General features: G+C 39.4%; 1 protein-coding gene across 1 annotated transcript in view; it reads left to right on the forward strand.

Moving 5' to 3' along the window:
- TENM2 (teneurin transmembrane protein 2) overlaps positions 1-22,945 on the forward strand; it is a 616,146-nt gene that overhangs the window by 516,609 nt on the left and 76,592 nt on the right. The window contains exons 13-16 of the mRNA XM_021528631.3: positions 126-158; positions 15,445-15,639; positions 20,974-21,174; positions 22,720-22,932. Of these exons, the coding sequence (XP_021384306.1) occupies positions 126-158; positions 15,445-15,639; positions 20,974-21,174; positions 22,720-22,932 (642 nt within the window). The remainder of the gene's footprint in view (positions 1-125; positions 159-15,444; positions 15,640-20,973; positions 21,175-22,719; positions 22,933-22,945) is intronic.

The following is a 22,945-nucleotide window of genomic DNA, read 5'->3' on the forward strand; positions in this document are numbered from 1 at the left end:
TAATCTGATTTTAAGAACTCTAATTATTCGGATTTATCTTATTAGCAATTTCTTTTCCTGTTCTCCTTGTGTGGGTTTTTCATTATTTTATTTTCATTCTGTTTGTTTTTGGCTTACTGGCAAAGGACGGCGCCACTTTAATAAGTATAAAAAGAAGGGTAGGTTTTTTTAAATTTCTTTTTATTTCTTTTGCAACATCTATTTAGTTTGAAATAGTTTCAAAGCTGTAACATGTAGTCTCTCTCTCTTTAAATTTATTCTAATGGGTTTGCTGTTTGCACCACAGTAAGAGTTCCTACCATTGCCATTTTCTTTGTTATGTGTGGGCTATTAATCTCTGTATAAAAAATGTAAAAAGCTGACGATTATTAGGTAAGTAAGGTATGATTGCTAGAAAGAGCAACTCTTGCATTTTTCAGTTGTTATCTAATTTCAGTTGTTTGAGACTCATCTTGCTCTGAGGCTTTTCAGAGGCTTCTTGCTTGGACAACAGTGCATAAAGTAATGTTTTCTCATCCATTGAATACACTGCTTGAAACTGCTGTCTTTGTGCCATGTCCAGAATGTTGTCAGTGGCATACAATGTTCTGGGAGTGATTTCAGTGGGGACAACATAAAATTTTGGGGTGCATCCTGCAGAATAGCTCAGTACTTGGTTAACTGCTGTAGAGCACATGGCCCACAGGAATGAATGATGTCCAGCATATGCTGGTAATGTATAGGAGTGTGTATTTCCTCTCTGTGTGGGTCAGGGAAACACTATTTGTCATCATAACTTGGCTTGAAGTTCTAGGAACTGGAAATAGCTTAAGCAGACAGAAGCTCCCTGCACTCTGAAGGAAAAGGTGAGGGGATGCTGAATCCCTTTTTCCTCTGCCTGCCCTGCACGTGGCCATGGCCCCACAGAGGAGATGGGAGCTGAGGCCAGGCAGCACTTTGGGTCTTCCATGGCACAGTCAAACTGGGGAATGGTCTTGAACTATCCAAGTGGCTCCCTGCAAATGCAATAACAGGCTATGGGTCAGAGAAATGAGGGAGGGTGGATCAAACATGGTGATGCCATCACCAGAAGGGTTTGCAGAGCAAACAGCTGCAGAGGAACAGCAGTATAGGTTTGTGGCATTACAGTGTTGTCCTGAGCAATAATATAAGTTAAAGGTGACCTATTGTGGTTAATCCTTTACATGCAAAACAAACAAATAAAAGCAGCACCTTACTCCAGGGATATACCACCTCAATACAAGTTTAAAGGGAATGAATGGGAACCAATTAACAGATATGGAGATACAGAAAAAGTGGTGATAATGCAGTGTTATAAACAGACCATCAGCGTGACTGTTACCAGCTTGGGGGAGCACTGTGGTAAAGGCAGTTTTAAAGAGGGGTGGTGGGGCAAATAACATCTTTGTGGATTATAGAGGAAAAATGAGTCCTTCAGAGGGGAGACTGAGCATAAGAAACAGCTCAAAAAAAAAAAAATCAGTTCTAAAATTTTAGTTTCAAAAGCATCCTCTCCTAAGTCCTAGAAAGGTTGAAGTCAGAATTCAAGCAGTGAGCAGAGTGGGGTGAAGGAGGTCTGTAAATGAAGTTAGAGCATGAAGCTCATGTTCCATGAGATAAAGGAGCTGAAACAAGACTGGGAAAGAAGAGCCACACACACAGCTGAAGGTTAGATAAATAAATTAACAGTATGATTAGTGAAGCAGTGTTGCATGTAAACATGACTGAAGAAGACTGAATTTATCAATGTGGAGAAAAAGGTGCTTATTTAATGTAGATTTTATTTACTGGAAACCAGGGCAGAATTCTGACCTAGAGATTGAATGCAGAAAAAACACCTGTAAAAACTTTTTTAAAGCCTGAATGTGAGGCAAGAAAATGAGTTAAAAAAAAAAAAATTCAGACTATGAACCTTAATGAAAAGTGGAATGATGGTATTTTCCATCTTTGATAGAGCAAGAATGCAGGGTACATCTAAGAAGAAGTGAGATAGAGAAAAAAAGGTAAATCAAAGAACAAATAACTATTGGTAAGCATTTTAGATGTTCCTAATCATAGCATGTATCATCTTACACTTACACTGTACTGTTGAAGAAAGGAAAAAAAACTGTGCTTCTCTGGAAATGCTGCATTCCTGACTTGTCACCCACACATATCTCACATCCTTTCTTGCAGTTGACAGAATTCAGCATGTTCAGCTTCTCTCTTTGTACATCTTTCTGGGTGGGTTTGTTTTTGGGGTTTGTGTATTTATGTGTGTATGTGTGCCAACTTCTGTGCATGCTGCAGCAGCAGCACAGCCCTGGCTTGTCACTCAAATCTTCTCTCACAGTGGGTGGAAGCATCATTTTGATACTTGAACAGACAAGGCTGTCTTTGGCAGTGTTCCCCTTCAGCAGTTCCCACCTCTCTGACTCAGTACCTTAAAATGCCTTTGTTATAAATTTTCTTCTTGTTTTTCCCAGTCTCATATTTTATTAGCAGGCTATTTTCATTTCTTGCAAACTGGTCATGTCCTCAGTTACCTTCCAGATTTTTATGTACAAGGCAATGATTGCCTGCCTGCCCTTGTTTTTCCTGGTTTTACAGAACTGCATTTCACTCTAAAAAGGAGCTTGTGCCATTAACTGTGCCTAAAATTAATTACAGAATAAATAAATAGACATGCAACCGATTTTGACAATGAATGACAGCCTTTGCTGTCTATCAGCTTCTAGCTGGCCTGCATGACATGAGATAGGAGCTTTGATCCAGTGTCAGGTAGACAGGAGAGCCAACACAAAATCCACCACTGCAACTCTTTCTAATTGGCAATTTAAAGAGGAGCCAAGGGCTGCAGGGGTCACAGGCTGAATTCTTTCAGATTGTTAGTGGCCATGGCTCCAGGAGGGGCTTGGGGCAAGAGGAGCCATCGTGTCTGCTCTGAGCTTCCCTCATCAATCCTCGTGGATCCTCCTGGAGACTGGAAGTAAGAGCAGGGAGCTGGAAGGGCTGGGCTCTGGAATTCTACAACAGATGCCTTGTTAAATTTCTCTTACAATACAAGGCATTTAACATCATAACATTTCACTGCTGCCTAGGAATGTGTACCCATCCCTCCAGTAGGGTGTAGATTGAACAGGAGGATTAGCAGTGCTCAGATTGCTCCCTTTCCTGCACCAGGCTGGAACTGCTGCTCATACCCTCGGCTTTCTTTGTAAGACAATATTTGCAAAGTTGAAATAGCACCCAGGAGCTGCTTGTAGCATTGGGAATACTTGAGGAAACATACTTTAAGAATATAGGTTTCAACATGCAAAATATTAATTTCACATTGTTTTTAAAGTTTCTTTGGCTTCTGCTGATTCCAGCATTGAATTTAGGGTTATAAAGAATTTATCTGCAAAAGATCTTGTCCTGAATAATTTTAAGTGGTGATTCCCCCGTTGTTTAGAAGTACATCCTTCATTCTTTTTGTTATGGTTGGGCCTTTACAGGGCAACAAAAATGTTCTAAATTTTTTAAAGAAATGTATTTAATGTTGTTAAGTACACCTAATAGTTGCATCTCATGTAGCAATTTATTAGCATGTCTCCTGTATTAAGCCACCAATAAACATATAGGCCCATTTGTGCATATGAATTGCATTGTCCTTTCATTTATTTCTGAGTTCATGCTGTAGCCTATGAACTTGAAATTAGTATGATTCCTTTTCCCAAAGAGCTTGTAGGATGGTGGTGCAGCTAAGAAGGCAGATTTATTCTGCCGAAGAAAATTTCAGACAAAGCTAAAAAGGATTAAGAAAAAAAATAATGGGGAATACTGAGGAATTCAGTAGTGAAGGAAGAGGAAAATAATTGACAGAAGTCACTGTGACGGACAAAACATGATAGGTAAAAAGTGAACATGTAAGGAATTCTCTGATTTCAGCAAACACTCAGGTATTTTTGTGTGATCATTCACTACTCCACCTGAGAGACTCAGGGACTAAATGGGAGCCACAGGTAGTAAGTACTGTAGCTGAACTGGAACCAAATTTTATTGGCTTAGTATTATAAGAAAGTTTGCTTTGTGATGTCCAAGGTGAAAAGCACATGGAAACACAGTAAAATCTTATTAATAGATTTTTTTTCAACAGCATTATGTAATATTTTCATACTTAATAAAAACTGGGTACATTCATTTGATCTCTCACAGCTGCCTTTGAAGGTTGCTGTGTTATCAGTTACTTCTCTTTCTTCTCTTCTTAAATATGTGCAGCACAGACACATCTATTTACACAAATATCTTCTGTTTCAATGGAGTTCCAATAAGTAGAATATTTCAAAAGGCTCTGGGTACAGCGAGGAAGTGGACATCCGTATAAATACATGCAGGGCAAAAACCACTGTGTAGCTTAGTTCTGGCCAGCCAAAAAGCTTTTTTTCCTTCATAATGCTTCCATTGGTGACCAAGAATTTCTTTGCTCCCACTCTGCTCTGCTGAGCTGAATTGTGCTTGCTGTGCTGTATGCCTTGTAATTTGTTTTTGTGCTTAATTGGTTAGTTTATCTAATTGTGTTGCAATCTACATTTTGGTTTTACTTTGCTTTGTCTCCCTGGAATTGTACTGGTGTTTATTTCGTTAAGTTCTAAGGGTTCATCTTAGCAGTTGTGTTGGGATCATCTTGGAGTCCTTGTGATGATGGTAAATGTCATTGAAGTGACTATGATTAAGTAGTATTGTAAATCACATTATAGAAATGCAGCTGTTGTCAGACATCCTTAGACATTTGCCAGCCCTAAATAGCAGAAACAGCCCTGAATCATAGCTTCAGATTTCACCATGCATGACTTTTTTCACACCTACACTATATCTGGATTCAAAACTGTAATTTAGATGTTTTTCTATATTTAGCCTTACTTCAGTAAGATTAAATTCAGTTAACTGTCATCCCCCTTCACTTTCTCAAACAAACAAAAAATTCTCTAATTCAAACGTAGAAAAATGTTTAAATGTCTGCAGCTAATGTGGAACTGTGCAGTTAAACATGTTATGATTTAACTTTTCTGGTAAATTTAACAAGGCAAATAACAGTAACTAAAATGAAACCAAACCAGCCTGCATTTTAAATACCCTGAATGCTGCAGGCTGTGGGTGCAGTCCTGCATCTACTGCACTGCTGTTTAGCCAGAGCTAAGCCATTACCACAGGAGCAATAATTTTTTACAGCATTCAGTGTAAATGGTGTAAAACTTAGCAAAAATATTTGAAGAAATATTTCACTTTTTTTTTGTTTCTTTTTGTAGAAGCATAAGTGACTTTGTGCAGTTAGTGCTTTTCTGTTATGGATCACAACACTTATGTTTGGAAGGGAATTTCTGGTGTTTGATGTTTGTCCTTTTTGTGAGCATCATCTCTGCTGCTTTTTTGAAGCATCATCTCTTTGACTCTCTCCTCTGACTGACTCTTTCCAGTAAGACAGCACCTGAAAACTCTGAAATAGTTTAGTTGTGCCTTCCTCCACAGTTTTCCTAGTGATGAAGTTATCAAAACATAGGAATGAATATCTACATGCCTGTCTCTGACAGTAGCTGATTTCAACATCTGTTGGTTCCCATCTGTTGGTAGGAAGTAAAACTTGTTTCTCTGCATGCTCTTGTATCGACTTCACTGCTTATATCTAAACCAGAAATTTCACAGCTCTGATTCTGTGTTACTCACAGAAAAAAGAGTTTGGTTGGTTTGGGTTTTTTCCTTCCTTTTTGAAGGCATAAAATAAGTGGCAAAGTGATCAGTCTCATTCTTCTGTGATAAGTCAGAACCAGAGGAAGGGAACTTCCATTTCCTTGAATGCATTGATGCATGTGAAAAAGAGATTGAGTTTGTTGCTCTTTGACAGGGTAGCAGAGAGGCAGGACCTTTCTGGACTGGCTGCAAATCTCCTTCTGTGCTGTGTGGGGAACTGCAGTCTTCCCTTAGCACAGGAGTGACAGTGACAGAGCTTCTGCCATGCTGGAGAAAGAAACAGCCAGGCTGACCAAGAGCTGAACCCAGAATGTAATGACAGAACAAAGTCCTCAGGACATTTGTCTCCTGGCACAGCTAGCTGATTTATCAGGTGTCAGTGCACTCAAATGTTCTCTTTTTTCTCCATCTCCAAATTGTAGCTTGTTTTATGCCACTTGAAATTATATTTTTTATGTGCAGCTGTGACTTCTCCAGGGAGACAGAACAGTGGCCTCTTTCCCTTCCACTGAAGCACTACAGTATCTTCATCTGAGATCTTTGTTGGTGGTTAGTGAGATTGTCCAAACTCATCTTCACAAAAGCAGTAATGGGGCTTCAGTCCTCTCAATCCACCATTAAAATAGTTCTGAGGTACTTGATATTGGCTTCATTTTGATTTCCTTATTTTTATGGACTGCAATATTATTGTTACTGAAAATATCATAGGGGCTAAATAATCAAGCAAAGTTTACTTGTACCAACTGAGCAACCTCTAAGAGACTGTTTTAAAAAATTGTTGCATTTCTGGAAATTGGTGCTAATATGGGAAAACACATTTGTATTTCTTACATAGATTTTTTGTAACAGTTGTTAACCTAAGCAATTATCTAATGGAAATAGATACTTTGTACAATGGTCGAGGAGGGAACAGCAAGTGTTTTCTTTTTGACTGATAGGCTCACGCTGAAGGCATGAGAAAAAATACGGCCCTTGTGATAAATTTGAGCCAAAGCAAAAGTTTGCTGAGTGTTCAGAAGAATGTAAATATTAATTGTGCAGTTAATGCTGTCCAGTCACTTCTATAAAAATCATCCCATTTTTTTTGTAGAACAGCTTAAGTACTTATCGATTGAGAACTCCCAAAATGGAGGCATCCCCATATCTCTACAGGTATTTTAAATGAATTGAATTAATCATAGGCTTAAAAGTCTCTAGTGATCTTCGTTAAGTTTCCTGGGTTTAATTAAAACATCTGTGCAGTTTTAATTTATCGATTCATCCAGCTCATATGTCATGTTTTTAACACACCCCAGCATGCTCTGCATCATTTTTAACCCGATTTCCACTTAACTAAAGCAATTAAATTCACCCCGGATTAATTAAAGCATCCATACTTTAGTGCTTAAGTCAGCGTGTGCTGCTTTCCCCAAATGGTTTCTGAATGTCAGAGATTTGACACACCTGATGGGTTTTTTGTCCTTCTGGAAATTCTTCTGTGGGTTTCCTCCTGGCTTGCTAATGTGCAGTTTGGCAGAGCTTGGTGGGGCTGGTGTTGGGCACCTGAAGTAGGGAGAGCAGAGCTTGCCTGCTGTGAGAGACATTCCCTCTTGATGCTGACCTGGTGCCTGCCAGGGCAGAGCAGCACTACTGTTAAACCATTTAAATTAGTTCTGTGTTCTGCAGTCAAAGCATTGCATGGAGTAACTGCTGAACCACCTCATGTCAGTGACAGTTCTTCGCAGTTGTTCATTCTCCTGCTTCTGGGGGCATTTCTAGATGATTTCTGCTTGGAAGAGCACGAGCTCCTAGAGCAACCTAAAAAAGACTTTGTAGATTTTTCTAATTGTCACTGTTTTTAAGAACATTTCAGCCTGATGGGAGTTAGTGAATTTAGTGATCTCTGAAGAGCAGCCAGACTAGTCAAACACCATTCTTCCTGACTGTGCAAATAGCACGTTTGTGGGGCACAAAGAGCAGCTGAGAGCAAACAGTCTTGAAGTCATTCAGTCTCCCATTCCAGCATGATTTACTTGGGCATGATTTTGCTAGGGTGGTTCAGCTTCTCCCAAGAAAAGTAGTATAAAATTAGTGCAAACTAGTAGAAAAGAAACAACATAAACCATGAAGTCATCTTAGAAGTTATTTCAGATTTTCATATCCACAAATGAACTTCAGTAAAAACTAATAAGTTTGCAGACAAGTAGTGAAATGTGCAGCCAACTGATTGAAATAGGTTTAAACAGAAAATATGAAGGGAAGTGTTGTCAAACAAAACCATTGTATTTACAGACTACAACTAAGTGGGTTTATATGTCTTCTGACTTTTTAGAAATGTCTGTGGGCAAATACTTGGTCTAACAAGGGATATGATAATTAAGGGCAAATATTTGGTGTAATATGGGATGTATAATAAAACAAGGAATGTCTCAATACTTTTTTGTTTATAATATCAATGTAAAATCTGGAGCCAACATTTTGAATCAAGCTGACAGCAATTAATTTTTTAATAACTGGGTAATATTCTAAAATGCAAATGCTTTTTATTCCTTTGGGTATAGTGATTTTGTTGATTTTAGGCCATTTAGATTAAGATTGTTCATTCATAAATAGGTATAACTTCATTTTAGGAGAACAGGAATTTGATTGTAGCTTTTGCAGTGAATGTAAAATTATTTGGGGCTTTGGTTGACAGTTGTAGGATTCAACACTTGCATCAGCAAAACACATCTTCACCTGCTTACTTATTAATCTAATTTGTCCATTGAAGAGAAATTAATATGTGCAGTCTAAATGCTGCATATGCATCACCAACATAAAGACCAAAAAGAGAAAAATGCCAGTACAGTGTGACTCTGCTCTCATCTATCACATTAGCAACCAGGCGGTTGTACACAACATTTGTCTTGGCTCTTTCCTCTATTTCTGCTCCAGTTCGGAGCTGACCTGGAGTGCATTTATAGGCTTCAGATTAGACTGTCAAAAACTGGAATCCATCTTTATATGTTGGCAAAATCATAATCTCTCAGCAGTGGCAGCCTAATCTCTGCTAAAAGGAAGTCCAAGTGTGAGGTATTACAGTCTGAATTAATTATCCCCTAGAGCAACTGCACCCAGAAGGGTCCCTGGTAGGGCTCAGTGCTAACAAGTGTGACCTACATCTGTCTTCAATTGAATTCCTGGTGGTCAGTGAAAAAAAGAACAACTTCAGTTTCATTATGCAGGTGTGCTTGCATTATCCACTCCTTTATATAACAAGGAATTTGTGCAATTCATGTCCAAAGAGCATAGCAAGACTACCCAAATCAGTTCAGTGAATTTTTGTGACTGAAATTTACTTCCTCCTCCTAGCTCCTATCTAGGAGCACCTACAGATAAAAATATTTTTCTTAGGCATGGCAAAATTCTGTACAGTTCAACAAGGGCTGAAAATGTCTCACATAGGAGTACAAATAATGTCTCTTCAGAATGCTTTTTGTCTGAATGTGTTTATTTGTTTAGTGGGAAGTAAAGCTGTAATGGCTGAGACCAAAATTCCATTTCACCCAGGATTTCAGCTGTGATGGTGACATACAGCAGATAGCTGAGGAAGAGTAAAAGTTTTGCTTGTCTTTGTTGCTTCTCCATTAAATTCTTCTGGTTCCAGAGGTAGTGTGGGCTAGGACTTTCTACAACAGACAAAGCCTCTTTGTGTTCAGTAGCCTTTGCAGATTTTCACTCCATGAATTTGTTGAAATTCTATGATCAATCACAGAATGTTCTTCCATGACTTTTAACTTGTCAATTAATCTTGCTAAAACCATTTGATGGAATAGTCAGCAGTACTCAGGCACTGTAGGTAATGTCCAAGTGCTCTTTTAGTTCAGTCTTAATGTCATACTTGAACACTTAGTCCTGAATTTCCATACTATTTACATGGTGAACAAGCAGTCAAACTCATCTTTTTTGCACACCAGCTTGTGGTAAGAAAAATGTGGTTTTTATGCAAGACTGGGGCTTGCAAACATTATGGATACAACCCTGCTGGCCCATACCCAAATACCAACCCTTGGTGCAGTTTTCTTATGGGCATCTCACCACAAAATTCTGTGATACACACATTAAAAAATTAGATTGGACCAAAAATAATATTCTTCCTCTGCCATGTTTTAAAGTTTACATTTGAATGAAAAACTGAGCTGCTTGCAAAATAAGAATAATATAAGGGCATTATTTTTTGACCTGGTCCAGGACAGGGAGGCACTGTAGATGCAAATTCAAAATCCTTTCCAGTCTGCATATTTCAGTTGTGCCCTGAGACTCAAATAATTTTGAAGAGAAATATACCAGGAGGACCTGAAAAAAGTCTGCAGTAGAGAACTGACAGCCTAGATCCTAGTGGTACAGACCCTCTCTGCACCAGGGTAATGTTTGCTCTACAGCAAGAGAAACCGAGCCAGAACTCTGCCTTCACATCCTGTTTGGAGCTTCAAGTAGCAGGGGAAAGCCTCTCAAGCCAGCAGCTGTGTAACTAATCCAAGTTCTTCAACAGCCTGGAGAGTTTGTCTGCTCAGATATCCTTTGCTGGTTTCTTGCCATGCTCTAGAAGAACTGCTCTGGTGAGTATGTGTGTGTGGACCCTGGAAGGGGGGAGCAAGGAGTGTGTGCACAGACTGCAGCTGGGACACCGTCACTGCAGCTGGGACACCATGAGTTGTCACTGGACAAAACAGTGGCTTTTGATGCCAGACCCTTTGGGCATCATCCCTGGCCATCTCCACTCCTCATGTGTGTCTAATAGGCTGTTACCAAATCACCTTTTCCTCATGCATCAGGGAATATGAACATTATTCCAAAATATCCTTTAGAGAGAGAACTTTTAGAGGGATCTTTGGCTTGTCTTTCCTGCTCCATCGATGGTCTCAAATACATGCAGCCCATAGGACTCAGAGGTCTGCAGTGTCTGTTCATCAGCTGAGCCCCATGTTAAATTTAGTCTGATTTTGTTCAAATAGAAGTAAAGGGCATAATCTCATAACCAAATAAAGTTTAGGGTTAATAGCTGTGCTTATCCAGACCTCACTCAGGATGTATACCCTTGGGCCTAAGTTGCCTGAGTGTTGCCATAGCTACTCCTGAAGATCTCTCTCTGTCCACCTTTTGCCAGTGCTGATGTAAGATATGCAATTGATCTCTCCACAGAAATGAGATGGAACTTGGTTGTTCCATTACATAAACCACCTTCCTTCACATTGCTTCAACAGACTTTGGGCAATCAATTCTGTCCTGGACCAGGAGCTGCCCACTTCCCATGGGGAAACACAAACAGTCCTAGATAACAAGAAATACAGAATATTATTGAGGAGTTTGCACATCAGCTGAAGCTGCCAGGTTGTAAAATGAGGGTAGACTGGTTTGGGTCTCATCCTGCAGCAATATGGTCTAGGAAATAGGCATAGCAGAACTCTTTTTAGGCAACCTGCTCCTGTTCTCTGTAAAAAAGCAACTTGATTCTCTCTCTTCCTCACACACAACAGACTATAAACCTGTAGCAAAAACAGTCATGAAGAGCTTTTCATTACTGCAATGACAAGCCAGCTTCTTGTAATAACCTAGACCTTCTTGCACTCTTGCTTACATGTTTCTCCTGCGATCTTAGTGACATGGCAGTCTTGAAAATGCCAAAATCTCTCCCAGAATCTGTCATTTTTCTTCTTCTCAAAGTGATATTCCTGTAGTTTGCAGAGTAACTCCAGCAGAGGGTTGTAGATTAAACTGTGGCTTTAAGTTGCAAGTGTCTTAGTCTTAACTGTATCCACTCCATCCCTAAGGTTAAGTGACAGATTCTCCTGTTTGTCCAAAGTCAGTTCTGGTGTCACTGGCATTGTGACCGCCCTGGCAAACCCCTGATTGCTTTTCAACTTACAGACAAGCTGCACAAGGACTGAGCAGATCCATGAGGCACAGCAAGACTTTTGACCTGATAGAAACATGAAGAGAGGAATGAAAAGCTGTGACATGGCTTTCAGCTTTTCTTAAATTCCTGAAGCACCATAGCAGAGTCAGGGAGCACTAAAAACACTGCTGTGGGAGCTCTTCAGCCCAAGCACCATCCAGTAACCTTTCTTCTGAAATGCCAGGCTCTGGAATCCCAGAAGCTGAACCACGCAGATCCAGGTCAAAAGCAGGAGCTAAGAATGGTTTCCCCACAGACAAGTTCCAAATAGCAGATACACATCACCTTTAGCTGGACTGCAGTTACCCATTGCTTAATGAGACTTAGGGACAAAGCAAGCAGAGAAGTGATCTTACAGCAGGTGTCTAGCACAGAATTGCAGGTCCCAACCCCTCTAGCTAGGTCTAGACTGGTCATAGTTGAGTAGCTTGGATATCTTTGTTGTTTTGGTTTTCTCTTTTATTCATTTTTAAAATGGGTTGTTTCTGCTCAGTCCCTCTTTCAAGGTAGTGTGCTGTTTAAATAGAGTTATTGACTTTATTTGAGTTTTCATTCTAAAGGAAAAGTTTGCAGAACTTTCAGGAGTTGATTCACATGTTGATCTGTAAAACAACAAAACAAGAAGAACTGTTCCTCACTTGTATCCAGCTTGTGAGTCAGCTTTAAGTTTTTGTCTTTATAACTACTTGAACAAATGTGGTTTCTCCGGAGAAACTGCCTATTGCCTATTAGATTGTCCAAATAAACTGCTGAATGCCCACAGACTCATTTAGCCTTCCTAGGACCTGTTCTTTCCATGCAGCTTTATCACAGTGTGGTGAGGAGTTGGGTGGGCAGAATCAAGTGTGTCCTAGTGCAGTTGGGGAATCCACACTGAGAAACCATCAGTGAGGACATCTCTGAGTCTCTGCAGTGCCATGGAAACATGGAGAGAATCTACATCCAGCAGTATTAACTTCCTTCTCTGGTGGACTTCACCAAAGGGACTGCAGGCTTAACCACCACATAAAGGAGCTGAGGGGTGCCTTGTCCTAGAGAGAGATTTTTGTGTTAAAGTGAGTTCCAATTAAAAGACCACAGTACAGTGGGTCTGTACAGTTTCAGAGTGTGCAAGATGACACCAAGAAACTCGACACTCATGGTCACACCAGGTCTTCAAGACAGGCTGCCTTCTGATCACTTGCCAAAATCCTCAATACCGTACAAAGAGAGCAGGACAGAAATTATTACCTTTCTTATACGGATCTGAGAAACTGTATCAGTATCAGCCCAAAATAAGCCTTTAAATTGCAGTGAAATTGAGACTTATGGACAAAGGAATTGTGCCCCCAGATCTTCATAGCCAAAAGTGGAAGTGGTGCTGGGTTGATCCCTTTCTTTAAGAATCACCTGGTGACTTGCAGGAGCTGCCCACCTGCACAGGAAAAGGCTGTGCTGGGAGCTGAGCCAGGCTCCCCAGGGGAACATGCAGCAGAAGGAACAGTCATACAGCATTCAAGTTGCTGTTAGTTCAGTGTGTGGTACATCATGGAAAGGTGTTTGATGCTGAGGTGCAAAAAGATGTAAGATAGACTGTCCTGGAGTGCAGTGTGGGGACCATTTGTCTGTGTGGTATTTCAATACAGCTAGCTTAGTAAACTTAGCTCAGAAACCAGCAGAAATTTAGCATCAACTTTTTCACTGAACTCAGTAAAGCACTTGTGAACATATATCACACCTGAGATGGAAATGTTGCTTGTTGCAGCAGACCTCTCATTAGGGGTAGAAATAAGGCAAGACACAGACTCTCATTGAACAACATGAAAAGGTCACAGTTTATTCTTCTTTACAGTTTAGCCATCCTGACTCTATTTCTGCTGGAATATGGCTGCAAGAATTTCCTTGTTGCCTCTGGCTACAGAGGCTTGACTGTGGCTGCAGGCTCCAGCAGCAGGCTCCAACTCCATCAGAGCCAGCCTTAACTCACAGCAAACCTCCTGCAGCAGCCCCTCGTTTCCTTATTCCTCAGGGTTCCTCTTCCCCCAGGCTCTCTCTGACCAGCAGCCACCCTTCTTAGCACACTTACCTTTATTAGTCACATTAAGAGCAAGGCTGTCCTTCTTCTCTGGTAATTAACAGGGGTGAGGTCAGTTGTAATCCCTTCTGCTACACATACAGCTGCTGATGGAAATTATATTTTATTCAAATTTCTGTTCATTTTTGCAGTGCATAAGAAAACAACTGGACAAAACTTGTAGTAAGAGGAACCAGGAATGCAATAGAATGAATCCTCTTGCTACCAAAGGATGGATAATATGGATCTAAGACATAGGAGCAGTAGCAAACCCCAAACTTCAGCATACTGACTTTGATACTGTTCTACTGTAAAAGGAAGAATAGGCCAAAAAATGTTATACACATTATATGACATGCAGCCATTAATCTGTAATTTTAATTGAAATAATTCTCAGCACTCTAAATTTTAGCTGACATTTCAGGTTAGAAACCTGAATTTTATTTTTTCTGATCAATTTTTTCACCTATCAAATAAGAAAATTCACAAAAAAGTCTGTCCTGAAATGTGTTTTTATAGCAGATCAATGGGACAGCTAAGATTAATAAGGGTTGCTGAGCTGAACAATGGAGAAGTTGAATAACTGGACCATTGCACATTTCTTTGTAGGAAATCAATTACTTGGGTTCTTCTTGATCATTGGGGTTAAAGGGATAATAGAAGCCAAGAAGACATTAGGACCTTTTAATGATTAATAGTAGCTTTTGAGTATATTTTTGGCACTGTAACACTGGGTGTTCATTTCTAATTACTTTGAAGAAGGAAAAGACAAGGAAATACTTTTCTGTCTTTATCAAACTGCATCAGAGAGAAGAGCACAAAAGTGCTCTGAGCTTTTCTTAAAGACTCACTTCATTACTCCTATTTTCTGTTATTTCTCTGTTATTTTTTCCATTTTTCTGGCTAGTGACCACACACCCAGTCTTTGACAGGCACAGAAGTTCACAGATTGCCATGTTCCCAAGGGAGACATGAGCACATGGGAGTGAATATGACTTAGTGAGACATTTATATGCACCTGGGTTTTAATCAACCACTTCTTGCTTTGCATTGCTCTGCATATGTACAACATCTGATTCCTGGCACCCAAGACCTAATGACAATTTTTATTATTCATAGCTTCACTTCATTTGCATAAATGAATATTTGCTCAGAATGTCTTACCCCTTAATAACACTGTAGTGAGGGGTAAGGGTAATGGTGCTTTCTTGCCAGTACACACAGGATAAAAGCTGTCCCTGGGATCCAGGGAAACAAGGCTCAGCAGGGTTAGTGGTGGCAAGGTGCATTTGTAGTAGCTGAAAGCCTGTGTCATTCTTGTGTTCAAGATTCTCACACCGAAAACCAAAGGGTCTAAAGAAGTTTGGGGACTTTACATTAAAGAAGTGTTATGGTAGAAGAAAGATACCATATAATAAGTTGTGGGGACTGAATGTGTTGTGTTCTATCTATGAAAATTGGATGTTACCTAGAGAAACAGAGTAATGTCAAACTCAAATATGTTCACATTACCTCATTAGTTATCCCAGACATTATCAAAGAATAGGAGTTGTATTCTCAGAATGCCCAACACATATGTGCTTTATTAAATAGCAATCAAATTATTTGTTTGGGAAATTAAGAAATAAACCACTACAAATTCTATCAGATTTTTTTTTCCTAGTAACTGAATATATTTGAGTGTGTTTGATAGTGGATTTTTAGTGCACTTTTACATGACTACATGCATGACCCTGTGTGTGGTTTTTCTTTCATTCCATTTTCATTCCAGCTGCCTGCCCCGTTCTGTGCAGTGGCAATGGTCAGTACTCCAAAGGCACCTGCTTGTGCTACAGTGGCTGGAAAGGTCCAGAATGTGACGTGCCCACCAGCCAGTGCATTGACCCCTCATGTGGAGGTCATGGCTCCTGCATCGAAGGGAACTGTGTCTGTTCTGTGGGCTATAAAGGAGAAAACTGTGAGGAAGGTAGGATATTTGTTTTTTCTGTTGTTAGTTTGTTTTCTGGGTTTGGGAGTTATTTAATGGCTCTTTTTTTTAAGGAAAAAAGGAAAGAATGGAATAAAAATCTAAGCATAAAACTGCTGTAGCAGGTAAAAGAGGGTAAAAATTTAGTCCACCACAAATTTACTGATCTATCAGAATTCAGACAAAACTTCAGGCCTTCTGTATACGTTGCTTTGCAGTATTAAGAGTGTCTGCCACAAGTAAACCTGAATAATTCCTTTGTTGAAGAGCAAAGAAAAATCTTTTATTGCAGATTATGTTTACCAATCAATTTAAATGTGAAATGCAGAGGAATGGTCAACAAAATTGCATAGCTTCAACTTCACACAAAGCACAATATCAATCACTATTAATGCAGAAACTGATGAAAAATATTTGAAAGACTTGGATATCCATGTTACTTACAGACTTAATGTGGGTCAAATTACTCCTGTGGCTGCAATCATATGGGATTAAGGAAAGGTAGATGGCACACAAGTGCAATAACTGTCCTTGAAATGCAGAAAAGCTATTCAGATTGAAAGTGTCCAATTCCTTGAGTATGTAGAATGAATTTTTTTTAAATAACCTATGCAAAATGTGCTCATAGATTAAGGTCAATAATGGTTGTATTCACAGAGTTTCCTGTTGGAATGCACAATGTAAATTTGACTGCTTTTTTTTTTTTTTTTTTAAATATATTATTGTGCTCCAGAGTTTATTAATCCTCCAAAGAAAGAGGCAGCTTGAGTACTGAAGTGATAGGGCTGGGCTGTCATGCTATGAGGACTGAGGAGTCTCTCTGGATTATTGTGAATGGGTTGCAAATCTGTATTGATACTGTGTGTATCAATTTTCATCTCACCCTGTAGTAAACAGCTCTCTCTTCCATCAGAAAAGAAAGGGAAGGAAACTGTAGATAAACAAACCATTTTTATTTTTAAAGGCTTTTATTCTCAGGACCACAGTCATGACCTTTAGGACAAGATTCGGCATTAGTCTGAGTGAATTTGTGGTAAAAGGAAGAAAACAAAGAAACCAAGGATCCTTGATGGTGGGACTGCAATTGTTTGTTCAGTTCATTCCTGTCACCTTCTTCCACTAAATCCTCCTTCCGCACAGGTTGTTAGAGCTTTTCTCTAGAATTCAGTTGAAGCCAAGAGTTTTTGCATTGTTTTAAATAGATTATGTTTTAAACTATATCCAGAAAATGTTGTAATATCTTTTTTTTCCCCTTAGATTTAATAGTTCTCAGTTCACCCTGAGTGTGTGATAGTAGGAGATACTCAAAAATTATCTGAAATGCCTTGCTTTAACTTTCGTTCTCATGAAAATCCAAGATGAAAAAGACTGTCTTTAACTTGCTCTACAGCACCCAATCTATTCCCCAGGACTGCAGGACTTCTCTTTCTGGTACTTGCTGCAATTGTTTGCTTGATCTCATTAAGTTTGATACATTTCATCATATTTTCTGTTGTTATAAATGCTTGTGTTATTAAAAAGATTATGGTAGACAGCCTGAAATGATCTTGGTTTCTTATAATGCAGGAAATTTTACCTTGCAAACCATTCCTCCCTCACTTTGATTGTAATCTCCAGGTGCTTGCATGGAATTCTCTCTCTGCTTTCAGTTCTCTAGAATGGCTGTGGTGTGTCTGGGCCATGGATCCCCATGGATCTATCTACCTTGGATCCCCAAACTCCTGTAAGAGAAGCAGGCTCCTGTAGTGCTTAATCCATCTTTATCCTCAGGTGAATGTTTGGAATGGTGAAGCAGAGACATCAGCAGCTCCAGAGACGTTTCTAGAAAAAGCCAGTGCAGGCCTTTTTGCAAATGTATTGGGTTAACTCCAGCCAAAATTGGGAACACAACAAAACAGTCAGTCAACAGAGCTTTTGGGGAGGTGGATGGCTATGTGAGGTGAAAGGATATACATTATTTAATCAACACTGTGTTTGGAAGGATACATTTCTTCCTAAAAAGATAAATGGATTACAAAGGCAGGAGGTATTGATTGCAAACTTGGAAGGGGCCAATAACATGACAAGAAAGGTTAAAGCAACCTTTTGCATGTATGATTGGGCAATAAATAAGTCAATGAATTAATTTGCAAATAAATAAAAATCAACCACAATGTTTCTACTCTAAAATTCCATTTCTTTTGTATATTTCTCACATTAGTTTGAGAGCTGTGGGAGAAAGGGTACACTATGAAGTGGTGTCTGCCTAATTAATCATCTAGTCTTAGTTAAGGTTTTTGCAGGAATAGAAATTTTACACTTTTAATGGTAGAATGATAGATATAATATTTCTGTATCTCTATGTAATATATGAAATCTCCTCTATTGATTTGAACTTCCAAAAGGAATGGCAAAGGTTGATTCATTTGCCATTTTCCAACTAGGATATTGAATTAGAATAAGTGGGTCAGCAATTTTTTTTTCTTCCCAATAGCTTTTTATTTCTGATATTCATCATGGTTATATTGTTCAAACAATTTACCTGAAATGAAAGTGACACCAAAATCAATATTTTTGATGCACAATTTTTGCAGCATAAACACTGTTTTTCTATTAACAAATTTGCACAGAAGATGAAGTGGGGTATTTGTCAGGCTTCATTCAGCCTACTTTGGGGGGACACAAGTGAAATTGCCAAATTAGGTTAAGTTAAGGGTGGTTTTCTTGTCACTTTCCTGGTTGAGTCATTTTTCAATGACATTTAACTTCGTAAGTGTAATTCATGGCTCTTTGGGGACTTCATGGTACATATTGTTCCAAAAACTCCTTGACCTCCTTTTTGTCCTTAAGGATATAAATTGCTTTCAGTACCCTTTTTTGTCAAATCTACAGAGGGCCCAATACTAAATGAGCTCTAATGATCTGAGCTGCCAGGGGGCTGTGAGTTTCAAGCCTAACATACTTGCTAAGGTGCATTCTCCTTTGTTTAAACACAAAAGATGGTCTGTGTATAAATCCTGATTAAATAGCATTGTAAACCCTGCTACACCTCAGGGCAGAACCTCTGCAACACGAGTTGGTGCAGTTCTATTGCAGGTAATCACATTATGCTAATTTCAACAGCAAGGATCTGGCCCGAGATGATAACTCTGAGCATGTATTAAAATAGAACAAGATTGGAGCTCAGAGTAAAAACTCTCCTCAGTTTAAACTTTGGAAGCTGCTACTTGCCCAGATGGTAGAACAAAATAGCTGTAAAGCACATTTGTCTAGAACAAAGGACAAAGGTGTTTAGTGTGTTATCCTGTAAAACAAGGGAAATTGGGGGCTTAGGGCATTGATCAGCTCAATCTGTAGAAATAAATCAAAGCTGCATGAGCACTGTAATTCAGGATAGAGGGAGGACAGTTAATTTGTATAGCAGAAGGTGGTGTTTTTCATATGCTCCACATTCCTTTCATTAGTGCTTCCATTTGAGAAGGAAGATGATACGTTCCTGACAAGGAGAGTACATTATGACTTATCATTATCTCCTAAAGTTAGCTGTCCTATAACAATGTTATACACGTATTACCCTTCTACATTTTCTGTTAAAATATGTATTCTAAAAAAACCCAGAACAGACCAAATGTAGGGGGGAAGTAACCTTCATCTTTAAAGTAGATTGACCTAGGTTTTTGTGAACTTCTTTATTCAATCAGAATGTTTTATCAGAGCTCTGTGTCCATTGAGTTCAACAGCAGTTGTACAAAAGATGCATTGTGAAGTTCAAACAGGTTATAATTTGGCTAAGCACAAAGAAGGAGTTACAATACAGGACAAACATTCTGTGTAATTTAAAACAGCTTATGAATTTATCAGCTTTGAGGTGAACCACAAACCAATCTTGCTTTACCTATAAAAATGAAATTACGTTATAATATTTTCATGTCCAGTAAGCTCAGCTTTAAATCTTAAACAAAAAGAAGAAAAATCAAACCCAAAAACTTAGCCAAAGTCATCATTAAAATGAAAATCTTATAATAAATTTTACAGTAATTTATTCCTGTACTACTGTATTCTGAATTCTATACCACTGTATTCTGATAACTCATTTTATTTCATCTCTAAATGCACTTGTCTCAATCCTCTGCCTGTATCTAATCTATATACTTGCTTTAAATGTTTTACAACTAAATAAAATAGTTTGACAAGGCTCTGTGTTTACAGAAAAGTTGAGATTTGAAAGATCAAGTACTGTTCACATCAAGTGGAATGAAAATATCTCCGCCTTAATTTAGAAGGATCAGTTTGGAAAAGATGAGAGATAAATCACTTTCATTATAAACTCAGATCTTCTGGAGCAGTGAGAGAGAATGCAAATCATTCTTGGTCCTGCTGTTGTGAGCTAATATATACCAGTCATGAGATGAATTCAAGTTATTTAAGACATGAATTTGACCTTGACCTTCAATTCCACAGCAAAAGGCACTTGGTAAAGCCTCCATGTGGGTATTGGCAGTAAAGCATAGTATTGTTATACAGATTCATGATATGAGATAAAAATTTGCAAACTCATAATGTTACTGATAAAGTTCATTTGAAAGACAGCTTGTAACTTTCCTTCATAGGACTGAAATAGTAGCTGAAATTCCATTGCATCATTTTTCATCGTAACTATTTTCACTGTTGTTTCTGGGTTGAAATCCATATCTGTATCTGGTTTTGCTTCTTTTAGAGAAACAATCTGCTGGTTTAGAATATGTGTTGAAGTAACCAGGGCTCTCAGTTTCACAGCTCAGCTACTAATGGGCTATGGATCAAACATTCATAAGTGCCTTAATGATTAAGAGTCTAAATGATGCTGAAAGCCACTGACATTCTGACTTCTGTGTACTTGAAGTGGGTGTCCTAATGTTCAAACAATGTTCTAACATTTTAGTAATAATAATAGAAGCTTTTATAAAGATACTCCAAATAAAAAAATTCTTTAAAACTGCAAATTATTAACTTATTTCATACTTGAAATACAGTACATGAGTCATTGGAGCTTCAATGTGTTTCAGAAGAAATGTCTCCAGGTTTATGTGTGGAACTCTGGCTATAGATATATATATTGAAGTGCTATTTTTAAGTCTTCATGTTTCTCCACCACAGCATCCCTGCAGTAAACTGTCATTGCACAGTCAAACCCTGCTTGATTTATGTAATGTAAAACACAAATTACTTCACTTTCTCATTCTCAGACCAGGTATTAATATGACTTGGACAACTCCTCTATTTACCCCATTGCTCCAGACCTTCCAGAGCGCGTTTTCCAAACACGGCCGGGTGCGAAGCGCCCCTTGTGCAGTCGGTTTTTGTTTCCTCCTGCAGTGGACTGCCTGGACCCGACGTGCTCCAACCACGGGGTGTGTGTGAACGGGGAGTGCCTGTGCAGCCCGGGCTGGGGAGGAGCGAGCTGCGAGCTGCCCAGAGCGCAGTGCCCCGAGCAGTGCAGCGGGCACGGCTCCTACCTGCCCGACACCGGCCTGTGCACCTGCGACCCCAACTGGATGGGCCCCGACTGCTCCGTCGGTAAGAAAAGCTGCTTCTTCCCCACTCTGCAGTCACGTTGCTGTTTTGTTTCAAACGATGGCAAGTTCAATTAATTAGGAAAATTGTCTTTGTTACACGGTTGGGCTTGTTTAATTTTGTTCGGAAGAACTGTGGATGGGCTACTACATATATTTTCATGACATTCTTAATTTGGTTAGGAGTTTGCGTTTTGTTCTAACACTGTTTCTCTTTTAGACTGAAAAAGTTACATAAGTGTACTTCTGTTTCCCAACTGAAAATGAAAATGTTCTATCGTTTATTGGAATTTTGCTTTTACATTGTCAGTTGAACCTTGAGATGGTGCTGTAGGTTAAAACCAAGTCTCTCAAAACAGTATTTACATTTTTCACAGTTATTCAGTTATTTCCTAAGGTTAATCAGCTGGAATACCCCACCAGTGACATGAATATCAAGATGTGTTTTCTGCTTTATGGATAAGCAGTGAGAAAAATTCAAGAATAAAAGTTTTGCTGCCACTTTTCTTTGGTGATGCATGGGGCAAAAGACCCTTCTGCTTATCTGAAATTTAAGCTTGGCAGAGAGCAGAATTTTTGGAGTGATACACCAGATACCTGACCATGTTAGTAATAGGAATACAAAAGTCTCTCCTTGGAAAGTGACTTTTACCCATCATTCTAAATGACCCTGAATTGCTGCCATTCTCTGCCAAATGAGTTTTAGGTGAGTTTCAGTCTCAATTCTTAGGAAATCAATATCTGTCAAAATCACCTGAGGTCCAGGTTTGAGTAGAGCAGAGCCACCTGCTCACCTCCTTTGCTGTTGGGGACAGCACCTCTGACACGTGTTTGTGTTTGCGTGGAGGATGCAGCTCTGCAGGTCTGTCCAGGGCACATTAGCAGGTTTTTTTAAGCTGGTGCCTTGGAGTGGCTACCTAGAACAGAGTCTAGACAAGCTTAAGGGAATAAAGTGGGTATTTATTAAAGACCTTCTATAGAGGCACCTTGGGTAGTCAAAAGCCTCCAAGAGAGGCTATACCCAGGATGGACAATGGTCAGAGATTTCAGCCAATTTTAAGTTTGGTCCATTTACATATCAGGGGTTCATCCTGCAATTTCAGCTTCAGGTTATGAAGTCATATACCCACAGTTTGCTCCCTTCCAATTCTCTTTTGTTTGTACTTGTCATAGCATAAGGCTGTAGAGTGACCTTGAATTTCAGGCGTAGAGGAATTGTTTCATCTGACCAAAATGTGTAGACAGTAGCTTACACTTACCGTGGAGTTTAGAGTTATGTACTAATGCAGTACAGGATTTGAAACATATAAAGGCATTTATATTAAAAAATATATAAAGGCATTTATATTAAAAAATATTAAAATATAAAGACACTTAAAATACCTTAAGGCAGCAAAGCAACTTTTAATTTAGTTTGCTTTTAAACAAAAATGGAATGCCGGCTTTCCTCAGGATGTGAGCAGGAGTTTTGGGAGGAGGTTTGAGCAGAGGCGTTGCTGTGCTGCTGCCCTGCCCCGAGGCTGGCTGTGACTGCTGTTCTCTCTCCTAGAAGTGTGCTCCGTGGACTGTGGCACCCACGGCGTGTGCATCGGCGGGGCCTGTCGCTGCGAGGAGGGCTGGACAGGAGCGGGCTGTGACCAGCGTGTGTGCCACCCCCGCTGCACGGAGCACGGGACTTGTAAAGATGGGAAGTGTGAATGCAGAGAGGGCTGGAATGGGGAGCACTGCACCATTGGTAGGCAAACGACAGGCACCGAAACAGGCACATATTGCTT

This window comes from Lonchura striata, chromosome 15 (genome assembly GCF_046129695.1).
Source record: "Lonchura striata isolate bLonStr1 chromosome 15, bLonStr1.mat, whole genome shotgun sequence".
Taxonomy (NCBI): domain Eukaryota; kingdom Metazoa; phylum Chordata; class Aves; order Passeriformes; family Estrildidae; genus Lonchura; species Lonchura striata.